This window comes from Acomys russatus, chromosome 3 (genome assembly GCF_903995435.1).
Source record: "Acomys russatus chromosome 3, mAcoRus1.1, whole genome shotgun sequence".
Classification (NCBI taxonomy): Eukaryota; Metazoa; Chordata; class Mammalia; order Rodentia; family Muridae; genus Acomys; species Acomys russatus.
In genome coordinates this window covers 34,959,201-34,983,437 of record NC_067139.1, presented here as the reverse complement: position 1 = coordinate 34,983,437, position 24,237 = coordinate 34,959,201, and the positions used below count along the sequence as shown (strand labels likewise).

The 24,237-nt window shown below is 47.8% G+C and overlaps 1 protein-coding gene across 2 annotated transcripts in view; it reads right to left on the bottom strand.

Moving 5' to 3' along the window:
- Syk (spleen associated tyrosine kinase) overlaps positions 1–24,237 on the bottom strand; it is a 52,537-nt gene that overhangs the window by 3,232 nt on the left and 25,068 nt on the right. For both annotated transcript variants that reach the window (XM_051171291.1, XM_051171282.1), the window contains 10 exons: positions 19,269–19,407; positions 17,403–17,484; positions 16,784–16,815; positions 15,276–15,344; positions 9,190–9,274; positions 8,323–8,500; positions 4,652–4,861; positions 2,670–2,859; positions 1,498–1,638; positions 555–667 (listed from right to left, as the gene is read on the bottom strand). In XM_051171291.1, the coding sequence (XP_051027248.1) occupies positions 555–667; positions 1,498–1,638; positions 2,670–2,859; positions 4,652–4,861; positions 8,323–8,500; positions 9,190–9,274; positions 15,276–15,344; positions 16,784–16,815; positions 17,403–17,484; positions 19,269–19,407 (1,239 nt within the window). The remainder of the gene's footprint in view (positions 1–554; positions 668–1,497; positions 1,639–2,669; positions 2,860–4,651; positions 4,862–8,322; positions 8,501–9,189; positions 9,275–15,275; positions 15,345–16,783; positions 16,816–17,402; positions 17,485–19,268; positions 19,408–24,237) is intronic.

Sequence of the window (24,237 nt, the reverse complement as noted above, 5' to 3'; positions counted from 1 at the left end):
TGATCTTTCCCTAGGGGTCACAAACTCCATAACACCAGCTGTGAAGGTCAGATTTAGTTGTCAACTTGACACAGTCTGGACCACTTGGGAAGAGAGCCTCAAGAGGGACTGTCTGTCTCAAACAGGTCACCTTGTGGGGGGACTATCTCAAACAGGTCGGCTTGTGGGGGACTATCTTGCTTGTGATGTGAAGGCCCCACCCACCACAAGTTACCATTGGATCAGGGAATCCGGAGCTTTCTAAGAAAGGAGAAAGTACACTGAGCAGCAGAACACGTGCGCCATCTTTTCCTCTCAGCTCTCAACTGTGAAGTTGTGTGACCAGATGTTTTAAGTTCTGGCCACCTTGACTTTCTCATCACCATGGGCTGTAATCTGGAGTTCTGAGCTAAAATAAATCATTTTCCCTCAGGTTTTTTGTTTTGTTTTGCTTTGTTTTTTTGTTTTTGGCGGCCAAGGTATTTTACCACAGCAACAGAAATGAAACTAGGACACCAACCACACACATATTTCTAGAACTTTCAGGTCAGCGGCAGGAAGGGCTGGGCACTCACTCGTATGTCCAGCACAGGTTCATCAGCTCGTACATCTCTCGTGGGCATCCTGGAGGGCAGCCCATCCGCTCTCCTTTCTCCAGCATGGCAGTCACTTCACTCCCTTTCATCCCCTGAGCCATGAAAACACACACAAGCTTTTAAAACATACAAACAAAAGTGCCTCGCCTCCCGACACAGAGAACACAGACACGGGCTGTGCAATTTCAAGTGACGTCAGTCACAAGGCTAGGGGCCCTCCTCTGGAATCCTAGAGTCAGAAGTGGCTGCCCAGTGGGAAGGGCTGGGTGCAGAGTGGAGAAGGGAGGCTCTGGGGTTCTGTTCTGATTCCTCATTTAGGGCCTGGCTTTGTGGGAGGCGTCACTTGTGACAATCCACTTGGCACCCTAAGATCTACATATATCCATGAAAACACACACATACACACACATGCACATGCATGCATGTCCTCACACACAGAGACACAGACACACACACACAAAACACATGCACACACAGGAGACACAGACACACACATACAACACATGCACACATAGGAGACACAGACGCACACACACAACACATGCACACACAGCAGACACAGACACACACACGTGTGCACACACATAAGAACACGCATAGTAACAGCTAAAATAGTTGGTGCCATCAGTGTCACCATTTCTATTTTAACTCTCAGGAAGGATAGTCTGGGGCTGTGGCCTGTGAGTGTGTATGTGTGTAACACACAGTGAAAAATGGGTTCCCGTAGCAGCATGTGTCATTTCCAGGTTAGCGTAAGCTGAGATTGTGCTAACTGCCCACTGTTAGAAAGTCATGAGAGACCCCAGGGTGTCTCCAGATCCCAGGGGTTCAGCTTCTTGTGGCAATAACCCTATGCTGAGTGATGTTTTCCCCCAAGGCCTAGAGGCTGAGACATGAAAACACACAGCTAAGTATAGCTCACTCTGTATGGCTTCTGCCCATAGGAGAATGCTTCCCACATCAGGACGCCAAAGCTCCAGACGTCACTCTTGCTGGAGAACTTGTAGTAGTTGATGCATTCGGGGGCGTACCACTTCACGGGCCACTTCCCATGGGTCTGCGCCTGGAAGCAGAGCAGGCATGCTGTGATGGGTTAAGTCGGGTGTGCACACACTAATCCACAGAGGAGCTGGGCTCGAGAAGTGGAGCAGAGAAAAGCCTCTGCTGAAATTCAGAGAGTCATCTCGAATGAAAACGACTCAGAGACGTCTCTCAAGAATCACCCAGTTCTGGGCAGAGGAAGTGGCCCAGATAGTAGCCATGTAGCTCAGCATGCACAAAGCCCTCAGTGGTTCTCAACCTGTGGGTTGGAACCCCTTTGGGGGGTTGCATATCAGATATCCTGCATATCACGTGTTTACATTACAATTCATAACGGCATTACAGTTATGAAGTAGCAACAAAAATTATGTTATGGTTGGCAGTCACCACAACACGAGGAACTGATTAAAGGGTCGCAGCGTTACGACGCAACCAATGGATAACCCAGTCTTGGTGGTACACGGTGTAACCCCAGCACCCAGGAGAGAGGTGCCAGCCTGGGCTGCATGAAACCATGCCTTTAAAAAAAAAAAAATCAACTTGTTCAATTCCTGTTTCTTAAAGTGAGTTAGCACGAGTATTCAGGGCTGGCAAGATGGCTCAGTGGGTAAGATGCCTGCTGCCAAGCCTGAAGATCTGAGTTCAATTCCTTGGATTTCCATGATAGAAGGAAAGAATCAACTCCTGTACGATGTCTTCTGATTTCTATTAGTACACGGTGGCACACATGACTACATACACAGCACAAGGTAAACAAATGTGGAAAAAACAAACAAACATAGGGTGCTAGTTTGAACAAGTCTCCAGTTGAGAGTTATTGCAATATTTTCTGTTTTGTTTTCTTGATTGACAGAATCACTCTTAAGAATACTTTTCCACATGGTTACTATTGGGAGCTCTACCGTGATAATATTCAGAGAGCATACATTTATCTTTCAGTGTCTGCACTGAGCAGTCCCTCAGTCTGCACCATGAGCCTACAGTGAGCAGTCCCTCAGTCTGCACTGAGCTGTCCCTAAGCCTGTGCCATGAGCCTGCAGTGAGCTCTCCTACCTTGTAATAGTTTTCATCGGCACGAAGGGCTTTGGAAAGACCGAAATCGCTGATCTTGGCATAGTGCTGTGTGACCAGAAGCACGTTCCTTGCAGCCAGATCTCTGTGAACGAAATTGCACTCTTCCAAATACTTCATTCCCATGGAAACCTGGTGAACCAGCTCTATGATGTTCTTATCCTTGATGTGCCTAGAATCACAGGCTGTCATCAGCAGGAGTGGACAATGGCCATTCCAAACACAGCCATGTTCCCCGCGTAGACGGAGGAGGGCTCCACTCAGTCCCATTTAAGCAATAGGACAGGCTGGGAGGATCACTCAGCCTAAGAGCATTTGCTGAAAAAGCTGAGCATGGCCACGTGTCTGTAATCCCAGTACCGGTGGGGCAGGCAGAGGCAGGAAGGTCCTGAGGCCTGCTAGCTGCCAGCATAGCCGAAAACCTAAAACTACTCACTGTGTAGTCCTGACTAGCCTGGCATTAGCTGACCTCAAACTCACAGAGAGCCACCAACCTCTGCCTCTGGTGTTAGAATTAGAGGCGTCTGCCTCCACAGCTGGCTGTGTTCTAAGGAAATACAGCGGAGAGCAATAGAGGAGGATACACATGTCGTCCTCTGGCCTCTGCATGGTTGCATGGGCATGCATACCCGTGCACATGTGTATACACACACATATACTACACACAAGCATGCAAAAGGCAACCACAGCAGGCCAGAGTGTGGCAGGTAATCCCTCTGACAGCCTGTTCCAGACTGAACACCATTCTCCAGATGCTCAACGTGTTTCATTTTCAGGCATGCTTTGAGACGTACAAAAATTCATAGAGGGCTGTAGAGAAAGCTTAGTGCTCATCTTTCAAGTGCAAGGACCTGAGTTCGATGCCCCAGAGGCCATGTGAAAATCAAGCCAGGCATGGTGGCCCATGCTTGTCATTCCAAAGCTGGGGAAGCAAAACAGGTGGACTCTTGGTGTTCCCTGCCCAACCATTCTAGCATAATTGATGAGCTCTGGCCAATGAGACACCCCTGTTTCAAAGGATGCAGATGATAAGATGGTATTCCAGGGAATGGGCCTTGCTGTAGGTTGACCTCTGGCCTCCACCTGCTGCACCAGCACAAACCCTTATACTCCTGCATGCATATTGGAAATAATAAAGAAACGCTATATAAGATGAGCCTTGGCTCCAGAGGAATCATGGATGGCTCGGAACCCTTGCTCCATAGTGGATAGGTTACAAATGAACTCTGTGCTTTCATTTCCTACCTGCAGAGTCAAAAGCAACAGCCGGGTAAAATATAAACAATGTAGTAAGGATGGGATGAGCTAAAGCTTAGAGAAGCTGTGCCTAGCCCACCCATGGCCTCTGTCAGCGAACAGCAACCTGCTCCTGTGAGGACTGAGGCTCCCTGAGGCTCCGTGGCTGCCAGTGTGGCTGAACTGGTGAGTTCTAGAATTTTAATGAGAGACCTTGTCTCAAAAAATAAGGTGAAGAGCTAGATAGTTCTGCGTTAAGGGCACATACTGTCCTCACAGAGGACCTGAGTTAGGTTTCCAGCACTCATGTTGAGAGGCTCGCAACTGCCTGTAACTCCAGCTCCCAGCAATCTGACGCTCTCTTCTGGGTCCCCGTGAGTATCTACACTCATGTGGCACACACTCTCACAGACATACGCACATAAATAAAAAAATGATAAGATGGAGAGCGATAGAGGATGGAAGATGACACCCAGTATTGACCTCTGGCCTCCACACACATACATTTACACACAGGTGCACCCCTACAGATGTACAGAGAGAGGGAGAGGGGGGTGGGGAGGGAGAGAGAGAAAGCCCGATTCTAAGGCTGCATCTCTCCTCTCATTCCTTTCTCAAGACCTGAGCATGGAGCAACACGAGAAGGGAAGGGGGGGAGAGGGCGAGCTTCCCACACAACTCCGGCCCCAGCACAGCCCATGGCAGGCCTGCGCACAGTTCCACGGCACCTGTTCTGCTGCAGGTACTTGTTGAGGGGCCCCAGCTCTGCCATCTCCATCACCAGCATCCAGGACTCTGCCTCGCAGATTCCGATCATGCGCACAATGTAGGGGTTGTCCAGCTGCTGCATGACGTTTGCCTCAGCCAGCAGCTCGTCCTTCAGAGCAGGGTCATTGGCCTCATTCTTCAGGATTTTCACAGCCACTGTCTTCACAACCCTGTAACACAGATTGTGACTTGTGAGGACCTTTGCAAACTGTCTAGGGGTCCTCTGCTGGAGTGGGGCGGGGGCGGCGGCAGGGCGAGAGTCCTTTAAAGCCTTTCAGGAAATGGCCACGGGCTGGGGAGACAGCCCACTCCCCGTGCATGCAAGAGTGAGGACTGGAGTTCAGGTCCCTGGAACCCACAGACACTTGGCTATGGCAGCATGTCTGTAATCCTAGTGCTTCTAGGGAAAAATGAGAGGCAGAGAAGGTGGGGGGGGGGGCTCCATGGACACTTGTGGGGTCAGCAGTGAACCACTAGAGACTGTTCCAAACAAGGTGGAAAGCAAGGAATGACACCCAAGGTTGTCCTGCTATACATGCTGTGGCAGGAACACCTGCACACATACAAGGACACACACACACACACACACGCATATACACACACACACACTTAAAAATGGCCATTGCTATTTTTCTCATTCTTGTGGAGATTTAATCACAAGTGTGATTTTTTCAAATCATGCATAGTTAATGTTTGTTCTCTCACTTCAAGCACATTTTGTTAGAATATTTTCAAGAGTTCAGCATGATCCACGTGATATTTTTATGAGAAGATGAAAACTCTATATTTTGGGGACATGCTGAGGCTTGCTTAAAATGAACAAAGCCAGTAGGAGAGAAGTGTTTCTTACTTTTAAACTCAGCTTTAACACTGTGTGCGCTTTGAACTGGGCATGGGGGTGCCCACCTGTGGTCCCCAGCACCCAGAAGTGGAGGCAGGAGCATTAGAAGTGTAAGGTCATCTTTAACTTCCTCTGAGGGTTTTTTTTTTTTTTCCTGGTTTTTTGAGGCAGGGTTTCTCTGTGTAGCCTTGGCTGTCCTGGACTGGAACTCACAGCGATCCGCCCGCCTCTGCCAACCGAGTGCTGGGATTAAAGGCGTGCACCACCACACCTGGCTTCCTCTGAGTTTTACAAGTGTCGTTTCCATCAAATCTGTCTGCCACCTGGAGTCCTGCAACTCCCTCTGGCACCTCCCAGCCATCTGTGTGAGCTTATGTCCTCACTGAACATAGACTCATGGTCGTGGGAGGTGCTAGAGCTCACAGTCTGTGGAGGTTATCAGGAGTCTGTGAGGGGGTGTTTGGGGGATGTGACACACCCTGTAGAAGCTACCATCCACAGTGAAGCCACTCAGTGGTGACTACATCTCCCACCATGTTCTCTGAAGGAAGCCCAAGAAAGTCACTTGTTCCCCATGTTGGACTTTGGGGGACTTGTAGATGTCTGTGTGCATCTCCCAGACTGAGGAACTATCCCCCACTACCTGTAACCAAGGATAGCAGACAGTGATGGAGGGTGCTCCTAGCCAAGGAAAACCCGTGAATCGTAAAATATTAAAATATTAAAACAGCTGCTATAAAACCCACCAGCTATGACATACATATAGCTTGCTACGTGTCATGTGTCATGTGATTTACCAGTTACATTATGTCTACCTGCATTCCTGAATACCAAGTTCCTTTGTGATATTGAAAATGAACTTCTGGGCCCTGAATTAAAGAGCATGCATGGTTTTAAATTTTCCTTTCTTTTTTTGAGGCAGGGTCTTATGCAATCCATTCTGGCCTCAAACATTATGTATGATTTGAAAAATCACACCTGTGATAAAATTTCCACAAGAATAAGAAGTTGCTTGTTTTGCTGAACCTTCAGACTGGAGAATAAAAACAACTAATTGGGAGGTACATTATGTTTATATTTTCTTATGAGTCCTGAGGAATGATAACTGATGTTGATATTTACACTTCTACATGCATTTGTGCCTACACAAATGTGTACTCACCCCCAAACATACTTGTGAATCTGAACATATCATACCCACACACATACACATGTGTGCATGCACACACACACATCTTCCATTATTCATGAGTGACACACTTATGTAATTAAAGAATAGCTAAATAAACTGCTACTGGTCACAGGAGAACTCATCAGCATTGGTGCTTGTCGCATCTATGTATGCCATCAGTTTTAGTTCATATATAAGGGGTAGGAGATTTTTTTTTTTTTAAGTGGAAAATGCTACCTGATACCACACATTAGCATCAGACTACTAATAATACCAAAAGTACTTTGTACTTAGACACAGGGTACCTGAGAAGGCATGTAAGGAGTTGACTAAGGATTGACACAGAACGCTAAAGAAGTCTGCTGAGAGAAATCTGAGGGACAGTCATGGACAGAGTCCAGGAAGGAACGGCCCGAGTCTGCAAACCTCGAGACTCAGTGACATAAATAAAGACACTGTTTGCTCGCTCAATGGTCTTGGTAGGACACAGTTCTCAAACTCCTAAATCCTGCAGTTGAAACTGAATAAATTCACCTTATATTAATTAATCAAGGGATTAAAATAAAATAAGACAAATCAAGATAAGTTATGTCTAGATACAATTTATACTAATTATATAATTAATAGTATATATTATTATTAACTAATGAATAAAACTTAGTTTATTTAGTAAATTAAATTACTAATAAATAATAAATTAATGAATTAATAAAATGAATACTCAGTTTTTCAAAGGATTTATTTCAAGTTATGTATTTAAGTGTGTGACTCTGTGTATGTGCATGTTGAGTGCAGGTGCCCTCAGAGTCCAGAAGAGTGCAGCAGAACTCTTGGAGTTACAGGCACCTGTGACCCATTTGATATGAGTGCTGGGAACTAAGTTTGGGTTCTGGCAGAGCATTATGCCCTCTTAACTAACTCTGAGCTATCTCTCTATCCCTTAATATTCAACTTTAAGAGTGACTGTGATTCACATACATGCATTTAAAACCATGCATCATGGACTCTATGTGTATGCACAGAAAATGAGGCACCAGAAACAAAAACTTCATACACACAGAAAGATTTAACAAATGCCTACACCAAGGTTAGTTATAGGTAGTTGTGTTTGGGAGGTACGATGTTTATATGTTTTTATGAATGTGCTTATTTCTATTGGGTTATTTTCTATGAGGCACATATATTAAAACAAACATTTCATTACTGTAGCCAGTTAGTGCACACAAAGAATGCTTTTATTACAAATGAGTCAGAACTGAAGGCTGGCAAGATGGATCAATTGGTAAAAGAACTTGCTACCAAATCTGATGACCTGAGTTTAATGCCCAGAACCCATGTGCAAAGAAGAGAACCAACTCATGTGTCCTGTGATGACCACATGAGTTCTGTGATGTGTGTGTGTGTGTGTGTGTGTGTATGTGTGAAAACAAAATAAACAATAAATTAAAAATTATTGTATCAGAAATTAGTAAGTATAATGGTAGTGAAAAAGTACTTAGCCATTCCAGGTGAAACTGTGCCTGGGATTAAATAAACATTTCACATGCATTCTTAGAAGTTTCTAGAATGCATAATCACACTGAGAAAGACAGTAGCATAAATGGAGCTACGATGCTTACTTTTTCATTTGGTAGTATCCTTTTTTCACAGTCCCGAAGTTACCAGAGCCGAGCTCGCTGTCCTCCAGGGTCAGCAGGTTTCTGTCTAGGTAGACCTCTTTGGGCCTGATCTCTTCAGGGTCAGCATAAGGGCTCTCATACACCTCCGTGTCCATAGGTAGGGCTTCTCGCTGGAGGCCTGCAAGGTATTCAGGCAACACATAACTGCAGACTGGACTCCTGTGGAATTTTACCTCTTGCCACCTTGCCCTCCACTCCTCTGGGCTTATGGGGCAGTTGCATGCAGCCGAGAAGTGAACCAAAGGTCTTCATGAGACATGAAGATGGGTCTTCTACACCAGCAGTAATGGCAGTAAAGCCTTCCTTTAGGCTTTAAGCTAGGTGTGACACCCACAGGTCATATTTATGGGGACAAGTCACTGTGTCCTGGCTTCTCTGTGGCCTCCTCATCATCACAGCTCCCTGAACACATCTCAAAGATACTGTGAGTTGTCTCCACTGTCAAAACCACCATTTTAGGAACCTGTTCTTCCAAGAGAGGCAACCAGGCTCCATGGCATGTGATAGACACACAACATGGTGCTGGCAACAATGACAACTTGTTGAGGGGGGTTGTTGTTGTTGTTGTTGTTTTTGGTGTTTTGTTTGTTGTAATTGTGAACGATCATTTTCACTTGACAGAACTGCTTGTTGTATGAATGCGTGCTCTTTTCTGCCTGTGGCTGGGCATCACTATTGCCTAATTGCTGAGCCTCACTGGAAGGCAAACTTGGAACAGTGCCAGGAATTTGTAAGTTGACTCTACACACTGACAAGCATCCATGCACCCTGCTCTGAGTGTTTATGGAGTAAAAGTAGACCACTCACCTCTGTCTGGAGCCCAGGACCCTCCTGTTGGCTCATAGGGGTTGAAGGACACAGACTCTGGACGACTCGCTTGGGGCGGGGCAGGCTGAAGCACACAAACAGCAGCATGTTACTTTCTGCAGTGACATCATTACTTTCAAATGCTAACAGATTATCTTATGCACAGGAGACAAAGGGAGAGAATCAGGAAGAGGTCAGGAAGGTTTATCTCATTCCTCAGGCAACTGTTTGGACCTGAGAAGGTTAGACAGGCTCACGCCTTACAACTCCCACCCTTGGCGTGGCCTTAGACAGGGGGGAGGGAAGCTGTTCTCTTCACCCCAGTAGACCTTCCTTCCCAGTTAGGTGCCCTTTGAGGATGATTCTCACCTCCCAGAAGACAGAAGAATCTCACACGTTCTCCAGCAGATTCATTTCTGCCCCTGAACTTGCCCTTCCTCGTCTAGTTTTATATGGAAGTTACTTAAAAAGTGAAGTCAAGCTGTGGCCATCTGTGTTGCCTTCCACGCAGATGTAGACACAACGCGTTGATATGACAGGGCAACCCGGGCCAGTGAGCTGCAAGTCCCGAAGAGGAAGGCTGCATCCTCCTGCCGCACCCCCACCCTGTGGACCCGCTGTCAGTCATTGTCATGATCATGATAACGACAGAGATGATGGTGGCAGGCACATGCCCTGCTGCAAGAGAAGTTCCCTTTGCATTCCTGAAGGAAAAGAACTGTCCCTCTTCACCTGTGGCTGGTCATGGAGGCAGAAACCGAAGGAACACCTCACTGGCCCTCATACCCAGGCTTCTCATTTGATCAGCATCCATTTGCCTCCTGAAATAAGTGGAGGGCTGAATCCCCTTATATTCCTAAGGATTTTCCATTTGAAGCATTTTTCTCTTTTTCTGACTCATCTTTATGCACAAATTGAAACAAGGTGTCGGCAATTAAACTTGTCTCATGAGCAGACCAGTGCTCAATTCTGACCACCCTCTTCCGGGTTTTTTTGTTTTGTTTTGTTTTGGTTTTGGTCGTGTTATCTGATCCAGTATCTGTTTACCTTATCAGCATCCATATTGCACTGAGAAATGAGATAACACCAGATTTGGGGGAAATTTAAAGCAACAGACATTCAGCTGACATTACACAGCCACTGTCTCGAAGCACACACTAAATGCTCACCGCCTCACTGACATGACAGTTCCACCCGTCAAAAGTTAACAAAAGTTGCATTGTGTCATTACCAACACAGACATGCATCTCACGAAGGCTTGACCTGCTAGCTCCATGGTGTTTACCATGAGCTAGAGGCTGGCAGTGCCTGTGGAAAGGGCCCTTTCAGTAAAGCCAAGGGACATCGGGTCTCAGATGTCACTGGACCCATTTTCTCAGGGACTGTCTCTACTCCCCTCCCCCAGAATCATGTAATGGAACTAACCATGATAATAGGATTTAGGTATTAAATCAGAGCTAAGTAGCTGCGCCAGGCTGGAAATGCATGCTAAGGAAAAACACACAATGCACATGTGAAAGAAGGGATGACAGATGGACAGGTATGAGTCTGTCTGTCTGTCTGTCTGTCTGTCTGTCTGTATGCATGTACAGATCAATAGATGGGTGGGTCGATATGGATAGATATGTGGATAAAGGAATGGCTGAGTGGGTGTATAGATAAATAAATGGATGGATGGCTGAATAGATGAGTAGGTGAATGGACAGATGGATGGGTAGATGGTTGAACAAATAAGATTTAAAAGTAACCTATCATAAGAAGGAGATGTGAAATGTATATGTACATGGTTTTAAATGAGTTCTCTATTAAGTCTTTGCACTCAGAAAGAGAAATAGGTTCTGGTAATGTCTCATGGCCTCTTAAATGTTTACGCACGACTTCAGTGATGTTGGGTGTTGCTTGGATTCCCCTTATCATCTGTATCATCTACCACTGCCCTGCGTAAAGAGACCTCTTCTAGCTTATATTCCATGATTTCTACCATAGCCATCCTCCGTGCTCTGCTTTGCTCCCTCTAGAAAGCAATTTTTAAATGGGTTTTCAGGTTAGCATGACCATCGTGTCGAGTCTTTTGATTTTTATTCTGAGATTCCCAGGACAGTCTCTGACCCGTCATGGAGCTAAAGGGTACTCAAGGATAGGGAGAACATGCATAGTCCTTCCTGTGGATGTGAGAGCCCTGCCCTCTGACACTCAGTGCCCCATTCTGGGGCTGCATGCAGCCTTTCTGGAATATTCTCCAGAGCAAGACGGCTTTGAAATGCTTGTTAAAATAAACCAGCACCCAGGTTTCCCTAGTTCAATTTCCTGGGATATTTTTAAAGCAGAGTTGATGATCTTTAAAAAATCACACACACACACACACACACACACACACACACACACACACACACACACACACACACACACCAGTGAATCAGGAGCAAGTAGGGATCAGTGCTGACAGACCCTGCACAGCCGAGCTTCCTGGAGGGAGTTCACAGCCACATGGACAGGTGCTAGCCCTGCGTCTAACTGACAAAGGAAAAGATCAGGCATCTCTTTGGGAAAGCAGGACTCCACTTTGAGTGGCTGTGGCTCAGGGCTTCATCTCCAGCCTGCCCACCACAAAGCACCCTATGAGAATGAGCTTTCATGACCCAGACACAGACAGCCACTGAGACCCAAGAGATACATAACCTTTCTCAGGCCTCAGCCCTAGTCCCTGCCCCCTCCTGCTCCCTGCACAGGTGGAGGCCTATGGGACTGGGGCAGTAACAGCGCCTCACCTGACTGTTTGACAGAAGACATGGGTAGTTTTCCATTGGGATGGTTATGAGCAGCAGCTGGCTGTTTTATGATGGAGATAAAGACACAAGGCCCCAGTCCCAGCTTTCCCACAGTACTTGAAAACAAGCCCTTGATAGGACCATGGTCACCACTCAAAGCTCCGGAGAAAGGCCTAAGTTGAAAGAAGAACTAGGGGCCTTTTAAAGGGATGAACGCAAAAGCTCAGGTCAGTGTTAAAATGGAGGGAAATGGGAGCTGTGCTGAGAAGCGCATGGCAGGTGGACAGCACGGGCAATGCCCTGTCAGTCACTCCACTCTGTGCTTGCTGCTCTGCCCCCTTCCCTGACATCATCTTTTCTGCACTGAAAACTGAGCTGTAAGGAAAGTGCTGCCAGCCTCACTACCCGCAACGTTCGGCCAATGTGCAATTTCTAGGAGCCTCTTGATGGCGTCGGCTACCCAGTTCTCTAGGGTAGATACTTTTTGATTTCTAACTGCTCTGTCACAATGCATCATTACAAGTGGTGACACATTAGACATGCTTGTGTGTGTGCATACTGTGAGCTTGTGTGTGTGTGGCTGAGCAGTTGTGTGTGTGTGTGTGTGTGTGTGTGTGTGTGTGTGTGTGTGTGTATGCTTACATGTATGTGTATATGCATATATGGATATTCAGGGGCCAGAGGCTGATGTCAGATACCTTTTTCAATAGCTTCCCCGCTGTATTTTCTGAGTCAGGGTTTCTCGCCAAACCCAGAGCTTGCCTATTTGCCTAGACTGGGTAGCCAAGGGACCCTCCTGCCTCACCTCCTCAGTTCTGTGATGACAGGCATGTACCACTGTGCCTGGCTTTTCACATGGGTGCCAGGGATCTGACTCAGGTGCTCACGCTTGTGTGGCTAGTACTTTAACAACTCAGCCATCTCTCCCAGCTGCAGTGCTGGCTTCTTTCTGTGCTAGCTGGATACTCTGTGTGGTCATTACTGAACCATACAGAGATCTCAGACTGAGTCAGTACTGCTACTGAGGAGGGGCTCTGCTGATGGAATTACGTCCCTAGCCAGCTGACTCCCATATGAGGACTATCCTGCATGGGCCTGACTCAATCAGTTGAGGGTCCTTAGATGTACGTTTAGACTTTCTGAAGAAAGGGGAAATGGGGCCAAGGGAAGCTTACTGACCCCCACACCATTGGGCAGCTTTAGCCATGCCACTGAGGTTCTGTCCGGCTCTGGATCTTCCCCACTTGACAGTCTCCCCATGGACATTGCACTTGCTTAGCTAGTCTGTGTAACTACGTAAGCCCTTGTAATAAATCTGTGAGCAGATATGTGCAGGAAATAAATTTGCCATGGATAAGCACTGGTACATGCATACATAAATATACATTCCATACAGATATATGGAAGTGCATATGTGATGCAAATATAACATAAAACTTTGTACACACAGGCACAGATATTTCCATGTATGTATGTGTATATGGGTGTGTCATACACACTTATGTGTGTTTGTGCACAGATAGCATCTCTGGCTGATACGCCTCTGGTAGAACCCAAGAAATAAATGTGAAGTGACAGGAAGTTAGTGCTCCTTGCTAGGACTGTGCAGAGCCGGGAGCTGTGAGTCAGCATCAGGTCTTGGACTAGGGTGAGGGGAATGAGAGAGTATGGGAGGAAGCATGTGAGGAGTCAGTCAGGCTGAGGAGAGGAGGACACACAAGGTTTACTTAGTGGCCCACAGTGCTCTGCAAGGCTCAGTGAGTATGGTGTCACACTGAGGGCTATCAAGTCTATGATAGTCTGGCCATGCTATAGCTGCTGGCCAGAGAAGACTTCACAATGACACCTGTGAAAAGCTCCCTCAACCGGGCCACATAGTAAGCACCTTAGTCTGTGAGGCACCATGCTACTTACTTCCCACTGGGCGTGCTGGACATGGGCTACCCCAGTTGCCAAGTGGGGCCCTCAGCAAGGAGAACGTGTCAGACTCTGAGTGAGGCCCAGGCTGTGGAGAGGGGGCAGCTGCAGAATGTTCTCCAGCACAACACAGCCCCCCTTTCTCTTCAGCTACCACATTACTCTCTTTTCTGTGCTCTGGGCAACAAGAGTAAAACCCTCTAGGGAGTGGTCAATATGGAGCATTTATGCCTTTTGCTTCTAAAATTACTTGGATATTCAACTCAGTTTGCCTATGTTTTGTCATGTGCCCACATGCGTGGAAAAACAGTAAAATAAAATGAAAATAACTGTTAATAGAGTCAACTTTACCTAAAAAGGATAAAAACAGATTGCTTTTTCATATCTATTTTTAATTCTTTTTAGATAAAGTTCCAGAATACATAGATTTGTGCATACATGTAAAATGACATATAAGTGTGTGTGTGCACACGCACATGCGTGTGCATCCTTGAATATGTAACTCACTATAAATAAACCAATACAAAGGTCTCGAGTCAACTCCCTGTAATTTTGGAGCTTGAGAGGTGAAGGTAAGTTCAAAGACAGCCTGGGCTACAGAGTAAAATCCTGCCTTACAAAAAGCAAGGGCCGGGACATAGCTCAGCGGTAAAGCACTTGAGTTCGATTCCTAAGCCCTGGAAAACCTTTTCACATTTGTTTCTTTAGGGTGTGCGTGAGCCATGGCACAGTCGTGGGGGGGAGTCAGAGGACAGCTCACGGGGAGTCGGTTCTCTCCTTCCACCATGGGGGTCCCAGGAATCAAACTCAGGCTGTCAGGCTTGGTGGCAAGTGCCTTTAGCCTCTGGGCTACCTTCCCCTCAAGGTTTTCCTTTACTGTCCCTCCAAATTCAGTCATGTAACTAAATATAGAAACCAACCTGATGTCTCAAAGGCGGGGTACCTCTGGAGACCTCAGTTCCCTCTGTGGAAAAACCTTATGTAGCGGAGGCCCTAATGCTGCAGCGTGTGACTGTGGACAGTGAAGATGAGATGACCGTGCAAAGACTCTCTGATACGAGAATCGGCAGGTTGTGTTCACTGAAATGACTGAAGTTATGTGCTGGTAGAGAGCAAAGTCACGTGGACAGACTATGGAGAAGCCACACACAAAGCTTGCGTACATGTGCAGGGGGTGCAAGGCTCAGCAGGGGCACAGGAGGTTGGGGGCAAAGAAAGAGGTGTGGAGACACAGGGCAGGGCTGCTCGGCTCAGCAAGGGCAACCTGCGCTGGGTATGCAGTGAGTGGGAGGCTTGGAGGCAGATCTACGCTGGGTAAGGGGACAGCCAGCTAAGCATGGCTGCACTGCGGGTCTACCCTAGCACTTAGTCAGGGGCAGCGAGCAGGGGACCCTTTAGCACCTTTTTGTAGCCAGGCTTTGGGAAGGAGTAGGATTTGATTCTTGAGAGTATTCCACCTGGTGACCAAGTCTAGAAACCACAATGGCAGAGAGGAACAGAGCATTTAGTTTCAGAAAACACATGCAGGATACGCTCCACCATGACATGCTACCCGGCCTGGCTTCTGCACATGCACTGCTCACCCCCTCCACCTGCCCTGGGGAGATTTCTTGGATACGAGTCTGCATTGTTTGAGATGCATTCAGAAGAGTCTATCATTCTGGCAGAGAGGTCTAGAATGTTCAGTAAGCCTTTTCCATTGACAGCTACAAAATTAAACCTGAGACGTGAAGCAGCCATGTTGTCTGTGGAAATCTCGTGTCTCAGGCTTGACAAGAGACTCTAGTCACTGACTGCCCAAGGGTGTCCCTGTTCAGTGGCAATGGTTGCATGATGACATTGTCATCTACAAATACTGAGCCATAGGCAGCTCTCAGGCCACCAGTGGGGCATGCCTGAAAGGGACAACAGATCTCCCTCAAGGGCACAGAATGATAAACACCAGGTCCCCGAGAAGCACAAGGGCCCCAATCAAATGAGGACCCCAGGGGCACTGTGTCTCCAAGGACCCTAAAAGTTCACTGGCATTTTCGCCAATTCACGGTCTCTCGATTTGGTAACAAGTGCTAATCCTGGAACCAACAGTTTCAATGCCGACTGGCCAACCGTCCCCACTGGAGACAGAGATGTTTTTGGCTTTTGGTAGATTTTGGGTGTTTAGGAGCTAGCAGGATAGAAGTGGGGAATTATTCCCTGATGGCGCTAATGGGCTGGGATGCCCACATTGAAGTCCCTAAAATAAGAGAAGAGTGACACCTGTGGGGCAGCAGCCTAAGTACCAGTGCCCACATCCTGGATGGAGAAGGGACTTGAGGTTCTTCCGTCTCTGTAGGCATGAAAGGGGCAACCCAACATAGGGACATCTCAGGTGCACTCTCATCTTGTGACATGGAGTGGGATGTGGGCCGTGGCCCAAGACTCTTTCCTTCTCTAGACCTTTCGAGTGAGCTCTTACCAATAACACCTTCCCTCCCCTAACCAGGAGTTAAGACCCTAGTCATGGCATGTCAATTGGTTAAGTCAAAGGAGCTGGGTAGCCAACCTCAAGAAGATGCCTATCTGCTGGCTGTGTGATGCTGCTATGCGTGTTGGCAGGCCTGTGAGGGCACATGCAAGCTCACACAGGCAGCGCAAGGCTGAACTTGAACAACATATTCCCCTTCCCTACATGCGACAGGTGGCCTTTCCTCCTCAGTCTGTAGAGAATGGAGAGAAAGCCAGCCAGCCAGCCAGCAACACTGTGAAAACATGCCTCGAATAGCAGGCTGACGGTTTCCCAGACTCACGAGAGTTCCCGAGTCTTCAGGGATGTGCTTGGAGTACAGGTCCTGTGCTAACTAAATCCTGGGTTTTCTCTTGTGATCAGATACCACTGCTTCCCCAGCAGAGGCACCTTTAATAATACTTACCACAGGATGGGCATTTGGGCTTGGTGGGTTGCCTGCAAGAAGAATATGCCATGGCACAGTTCAATGACTGTTCTGTTTGTACTTCTCAGATCAACCAATGTGACTGGAACAGACTGGGGGGGGGGGCTGTAAACTTTCAGCACCAGGAATTTTCTCTTTTACTGGATTTCCCCGCACATCCAATTAAGGTTTTCTTTTTGAGATGAGGTCTGACTATATAGACCAGGCTGGCCTTGAACTCAACATAGATTGCCTGGCTCTGCCTCATTAATGCTGAGGTTAAAGGTGTGTGCCACCACCCCGGTAACATATGCAATTAAAATCCACTAGGTTTTTTTTTTTTTTTTTAAGTTACAGTGATTGGTTATCTTTCAATAATGGTTCCTAGAATTGAAGTGACATCAGGTTTAATCACATGGTAAAATCAAAGCCTCAACCTGCTTGAGTTTGCAACAGGTGAATCTGACACCAGGCTGACAGTGACCAGTTTCCCCAAAGGTTTAATCACATGGTAAAATCAAAGCCTCAACCTGCTTGAGTTTGCAACAGGTGAATCTGACACCAGGCTGACAGTGACCAGTTTCCCCAAACCAGAGCCTAGGCTGTCCCAGTTACTCACCAATCTGTGCGCCGATCTTTTGGCATGGTACTGTGAGGACTCTTAACAGCCCGTCTGGCTTGTAAGAGTAATGTTCCACTAGCTGCAAGAGAAGCAAGAAAGAAGGTGGTTAACAGGGAGAGCAAAGGAGACCATGGCAGAGTCACAGCCCACATGGGCATTAAAGCCATTGAAACCCCAGACGCTCTCTTCCACAAGGCACGTGGGGGAAGGGCCGAGGACGTCCTTGGGTAGAGCCAACAACCATTTTAGCCTTGAAGCAGCTGGTCACATCCATAGTCAAGAGTAGAGAGTGAATGAGTGCTGTTCGTACCCGCTGCTTAGTTAAACACTCTCCGCTCTTACACAAACTAGAACTCAAGCCTAGAGAAAGGCGCCACCTACCATGGCCTGAGTCTTCCCACAGTAATTAATGCAATCAAAGCAATCCCCACAGGCATGCGCATGCTCTCACCGACCTGATCCTTCGACGAGACTCTCCTCTCAGGTGATTTAGATTGTGTCAAATTAACACTTAAAGCACTCATACACACCCAAAAAGTGATACGGTAGGGACTTGGGGTCTCCACGCCATCTCCACCACCTCGTCCTTTGATTTATTTGTTTGTTTGCTGAGATAGGATTTTGCTATATAGCCCAGGCTGGCCTTGGATTTATTACAGTACCTGAGGATGGCCTTCAACTTTCAATCCTTCTGCCTCCACAGTTAATGTGATCGTGATGCCAAATTAAGGGAGCAAAATGCACAGAGTAGCAATTGTGGGAAGCTGGGCAAACAATGTGGGGGTGCTCCTGCGTGCTTGAGTTGCCTCCAGGTTTACTGACAGCTAGGTTGAGAGTAAACACTTTGCGGAGCTGTGTTCCTGGACAGGCAGCTGTCTGGATCCCAGCAAGAGTAAACTTGCTTTCTAAACTGCTTTAGCTTCCTGTGGGGGCTCAGCTAGGAAGGTATACCCCACATTGGCTACCCACTGTGGGGTCACCTGAAATTGAGTGTCTACCCTGGTGTCTCTCAGTTCTAGAACCAGCTTGGTCACAGCCCCTAGGCTCTTTCTTTGGTCGTTTGTGATGGTAGGATGTGTGTGTGTGTGTGTGTGTGTGTGTGTGTGTGTGTGTGTGTGTGTGTGTGTGTGTATTATTCTAGCCCCTTACGGCAGAACCTTCTGTTAAGTTTTGAACACTGCCCTGAAACTCATGGTCTTGAGGCACCAAAGACTTAATGGCTCTAGACGGGCAATGGGAACCTCTGCCGCTTCATTGCCTTTATGATGATCTCTGTGTCAACTTTCTCAAACAAGTCCTTGAGAAAGTGGCTTGATGGAGTATATGGGACAGGTAGCCTCATTCCTCCTCTTGTTTCTAAGAGTTTTAGAACTAGCAGCCCTATGGGCCTGCATTGTGCCCTCAGAGACAGAGAGACAAAGAGAGACAGAGACAGACAGATAGAGAGAGAGAGACAGAGACCAGAAACCACACAGAGAGTGTGTATGCGTTCTAAGAAAGAGAGCCAGAGACAGAGGCACAGATACACAGACAGAGAGAGACAGAGGAGAGTGAGACACATACACAGAAAGAGAAACAGAGTGAGACACATACACAGAAAGAGAAACAGAGCTAGAGAGACAGAGACAAAGAGAGACAGAGACACAGAGACCTCACAGAGAGTATATGTGTGCAAAGACAGTGTTGAGAGAGTGACAGAGACACAGACAGAGAAAGACAGAGAGGAGTGACACACACGCACACACACACACACAAACACAAACACAGAAAGAGAGACAGAGATAGAGAGACATAGAGATAGACAGAGACTGCACAGAGAGAGTGTGTGTGCAAAGAAAGCGTTTGAGAGGGGCAAGGAGGTACCTGCCAGAGGGTGTCAAACTTCTTCCCTTCGGGGATGGACAGCTTCCCAGTCTTGTCCCTGTCGATGCGATAGTGCAGCACCTTCCCTTCATGCAGCAAGCACAGAGCGTAGGATCCGCTGTTGTCTCTGGCTCTGATCCTGGGAGAGCGAACACACCATGTTACCCTCTACTCTGACCTTTTGACCTGGGAAGCAGCACCCTAGCCACAGTTGGTGGCCCTGGTGGGCAGCCGGAGCTCACCAGAACCAGTGAGCTGGCAGGCAGTTGGCAGGCAGCACCAGACCTCCAAACCACAGGAAGGCCCAGGACCAGAGCCAGTGCGCCAGCCAAAAAGGAAATGCTAAGAGTTAGAGATGGAACATGGCCAAGGTCCAGCAGGCCTGTGGATCTCTGGAGATCAGTGAAAAGAGCTCAGGGCAACAGGCACAGGCTTTGGGGTATCCATGCAGCTCCTAGACTCATCTCTAGTTTTTAACTACAGGTGCAGGTGTGGTGCAGATGGGGGGATCTAGTGGTCATTTTAACAGAATCTTCTGGAGCACACAGGAAAGATTTATGAATGCTTCTACTTCCATGGTTTTCTTCTCTTTCTTAATCTTTTCCCAGGGCCAGGGCTAGGTTTAAAACACCATTTGATATTAGTAGGTGACATTCCCTGCCTGAGAGAGAATGGTAGACATACGAGGTTAGCCAAAAGAGACAGGCCAAGGCCCAGTAGGCCACTATAGATGAACTGAGGAAAGAAATCATTTTCACTGCTGTCATGAACTACAAGTAGGGTTCCGGACTCCCTGTGCCGAGTGAAAACACACAGGTGTACCCTTGAACCCAGATATATGTGCAAAGCAGGCCTGACACCCTCCTATAATGACAGGAGGAAGAGGTACTTCGAAAGCTTAGGCCCCAGCGAGAGTGTGATCCAGGTTGACATGGCAACAAGAGAAGTGACTCTTCCACTTCAGAATCTCAGTTCTCTCCAGCCAAGCCATTCCTCGATTTCCAGCAACCCACACTCTTCTAATCATGAAGCCTGGGGAACAGTAAGTCCCCTGGGCCCCCATCTGTGTGGTCTGGGAGTCCCTGAGGTCTCTGTGGCTTCTGCATTTGCTAAAACACAGAAGATGACTCCTCAGAGCACTCAGCAACACCTCGATGTATCCAACTTGGGAAGAGCTCAGTTGGGTCCCAGATGACAGGGGAAGGGGTCTGCAAATGGGGAAGCAATTTGTACTGCTTTCTCCAGGAACAAGATGCCAAGGCCATGGCCACAGCCACAGTTCAGGCTGAGCTGGGCCTTGGAACCGGATGTGACCACACTTCCCTTTCTCCTGCCGTGCCTATCTCTTGCAAGTGGGGGGAGGTCTTTTTTGAAATGGTGCTTGGCTGGCACAGTGGGCAGGGCTCCCTCCAGGCTTCTGTTTTGACCCTCAGGGCAGCTGGTGAACGGTAGAAGACCCTTCTTGGTCCTTGCAGATGCCTATTCTGAAATTTCACCACTGTGGAAACAGCCCCTCCCTCCTACAGTGAGTCACCAGCACCCTGAGGTGCCAGCTCCTTTTAGATAGTCATGTGGCTGATTAAAGCCTTGTTGGTTACTGGGTAATGCCCAACCACACAATAAAATACCATATATGGACACTAGGGATGTCATTCACATTGTGTGCTGGCTCTATGTTACAGACACCACGAGCTTGCAGGGAGAATAATGCGTGTACATGCATATATGTGAGGGTCTGGGGACGTGGCTCAGCGGGTAAGAGCACTTGCTGTGAAGGCAGGCTAGACATGGCCACATGTGCCTCTAAGCCCAGTGACAGATGTTGGAGATAGGCAGATGCTAGGAGTCACGGGCTGACTAGCCCAGCTGAAGCAGTGAGTTCAGGGTCAGTGAGAGACTGTGTTTCAGAGGAATACATGGAAAGCGATAGAGGAAGACTCTGGAAGTCCTCCTCAGGCACCTGCATTTACATGCACAGGCATGCACATTAACACACATAGGATATAGTGATAGACGGAGAAAGAGTGAGGGACACAGAGAGAGACACACACAGAGAGACAGAGAAAGACACACACAGAGATAGAGACAAAGAGAGATACAGAGAGAGAGACAGAGACACAGAGACACAGAGTCAGAGAGACAGAGACAGAGACACAGAGACACAGAGTCAGAGACAGAGACACAGAGACACAGAGTCAGAGAGACAGAGACACAGAGACACAGAGTCAGAGAGTCAGTCACAGAGTCACAGAGAGAGACAGAGAGACACAGAGACAGAGAGACAGAAAAGATGAGAGAGAAGAAAGAACGAAGGGGGAAGAGGCACAACATGTCCACCCATCATGCCACCAACAGGAAGTAGAGGGCAGAGGAAGACTGGCAGCTCAAGGTCACCCTCCATTACACAGTGAGCTGGAGGCTAGTCTGGGGTATAGGAGACACTGCCTCAAGGATAAGGCAAACCAAAACAAGAGGCACAGAGATGTCAGTACATGAGGAATTTGTACACATATCTATAAGAGCTGGTCTGGGGAGAAAGATGACCGAAAGACACACCTACACTCCACTCTTCTCACTAAGAGTCCTTCACGCCTGTGATCCCAGAGTCATGGAAATAAAGATGGGGCCTCAATTCCAATGTCTAAATCTGTGTTGAACGTGTACTGACTAATCTATCTGGCCTCGGGCCTTGGTTGGTTTTCTGTAGCTTAGGCAGACAAGGGAAGCCCCAGGCTCTGCGGTATTGGGGAAAACTATTTGATGGTACGGAAAATATCCATTGAGACTTTGAGCCTCCAATCTCCTTTGTACCTGTTGGAGGTCACCTCACACCATGCCCAGGTAGAAGGGTTGGTGGGGTCAGGAATTTAGGGCCAGCCTAGGCAACATAGCAGTGTTCTGCTATTAAACAAAGGAACCCAGTACAGCAGACCACAGGTACCCAGTTTGGCAGACATCCAGAGGCATGTTGTATCTGACCCCAGGAGAAATCTGGGGAATCCAGATTGAACTCACAATGGAAATGCCATGACAACCGTGGATTGGTAGGTAGCACAGGAGGGTATTCCTCCATGTCAGCAGCACTTGCTATTACACATTGTTTAGACTTCTGCTGGTCCACATTGTCATGACATTTCCACTGTGAGCCCCTCAGAAGGTGTGCTGGAGGGACAGACTGGCTTTCTCCATGCTTGTCAGAAACTGCACGCAATCTCAGTGTTCACAAGCTACTGAGTAAACTGTCAAGTCCTAAAACAAATCCATTCACACAATAGAAAGAGCTGGAACAACAAAGTGAATAAGTGGCAGCTACACAGAGCACCACTAAGTGTCAGAAACAGAAACCGTCCTGAGGCTGGGGAAGAGGTGCCACTGGCAAGGCACTTGCCACACAAGCACGAAGGCCTGAGTTCAGATCCCCGAGATTCACATTTTCAAGGGTGGTTGAGGACGACCCTGGGAGTTCGTGTGCTATCCAGCCTATTTGAATCAGTGAGCTCCAGGTTCAGTGAGGGGCCCTGACTCAAGACTAGAAGGAGAGTGATAAGAGGAAGGCACCCCATATCAGCTTCCGGCCTCCACACACAAATGCCTCCTCATGCACATGTGCAGCTGTGTGCACACATGCACATCACACCCCCCCCCCCCATGTAAGCATACACCTTGATCTTGACTCCACATACACAATGACCCAGAAGGGCAAGAGTGAAGGACTGTATTTAGAGATGTACATCTTGATGGTAAAGCTGAAAAAAGAAAAAGAGGTATAAACACTTCACGAACACAGGTCTTAGAAAGCATCTTCCTTGGGGGGATGGGTGGCTGGGGGTTGGGGGAGGGCTGTCTGCAACTTGGGTTGTATTTTGCTTCTTGATATAGGTGGTAATTACTTGATGTTTAGTCATTAAACTGTGCCTGGGTAGCTCTGGGGAATTTAGTATCTCACAGTAAAAACAGATGAAAGATATGAGCAAATGGAGATGACCTCTCCTTTTCGGACTCCTGCTTCTGGAAAACTCTCCAAAGGGAGAGTATTGGATGCCAAGCTCCCCTCAGGCAACAGGTAGCCAAGAGCTGTGGTTACCTCCTGGACACACACCCTGAGCAGTGCACGTGGTAGCTGGGAGGAAATGGAGGCCGAGACGGGAAACCCACAGGCTCAGCATCTGTTAAGTGATGAAGACCAGAAGGGCTGGCCACACCAACGGCCCAACCATTCTCGGGTATCTGCAGGCTACAGACGGAGCTGGCTGGGATTGTCTTAACTCAGAGCAGGAGAACCGCTTAGGAAGCTGCTGCCTACCTTCCATCTTGGCTGCCTCCTGTTTCTCAAAGACCTGGTGTGTGTCATGGTGTCATACTGGCCCAGGTCTTTGAAGAGAGCTCCAAAGTTAATTTTTGTGATAGATCTGGGTTCTGTTGGCTCTAGACTGGCCATAGAAGCTCTTGACTTAATGTTTAGCGCTCCTCCACCCCTGTGTGTGTGTGTCTGTGTGTGTGTGTGTGTGTGTGTGTGTGTGTGTGTGTGTGTGTGCATGCTGAAGTCAGAGGCTGACACCGCTTTCCACCTTACTTTTTGAGACAAGGTCTCTAACTGAACTGGGCAGCACGCTCCTGAGAATCTCCTATCTCTTCCCCAGTGCTAGGGTGACAAGTGTGCATGTGGCTTTTGGGGACTGAACTCAGTCACATCCTCAGGTTTACAAGAACACCACCTCGTTGACTTGGTGGTCTCCGTGACTTGGCATGAGACTATTTCCACCTGGCAATTTCCTTGGAATAAGTAAGTGAGCGGATCTTTAGTTTCCTCTTACCTTATGAAGTGCCAGTCTTAGGGTGATGCCCTGAGACTTATGCTGGGATGTTGTGCTAACTGCCTTACTAGGGACCTTGTTGCTCCTTGGCAGGTCTCGGTTTGTGGCTCAGCAGACAGACCTTGTATCTGCCCCTCACAGAGGTGAGAAAGGAG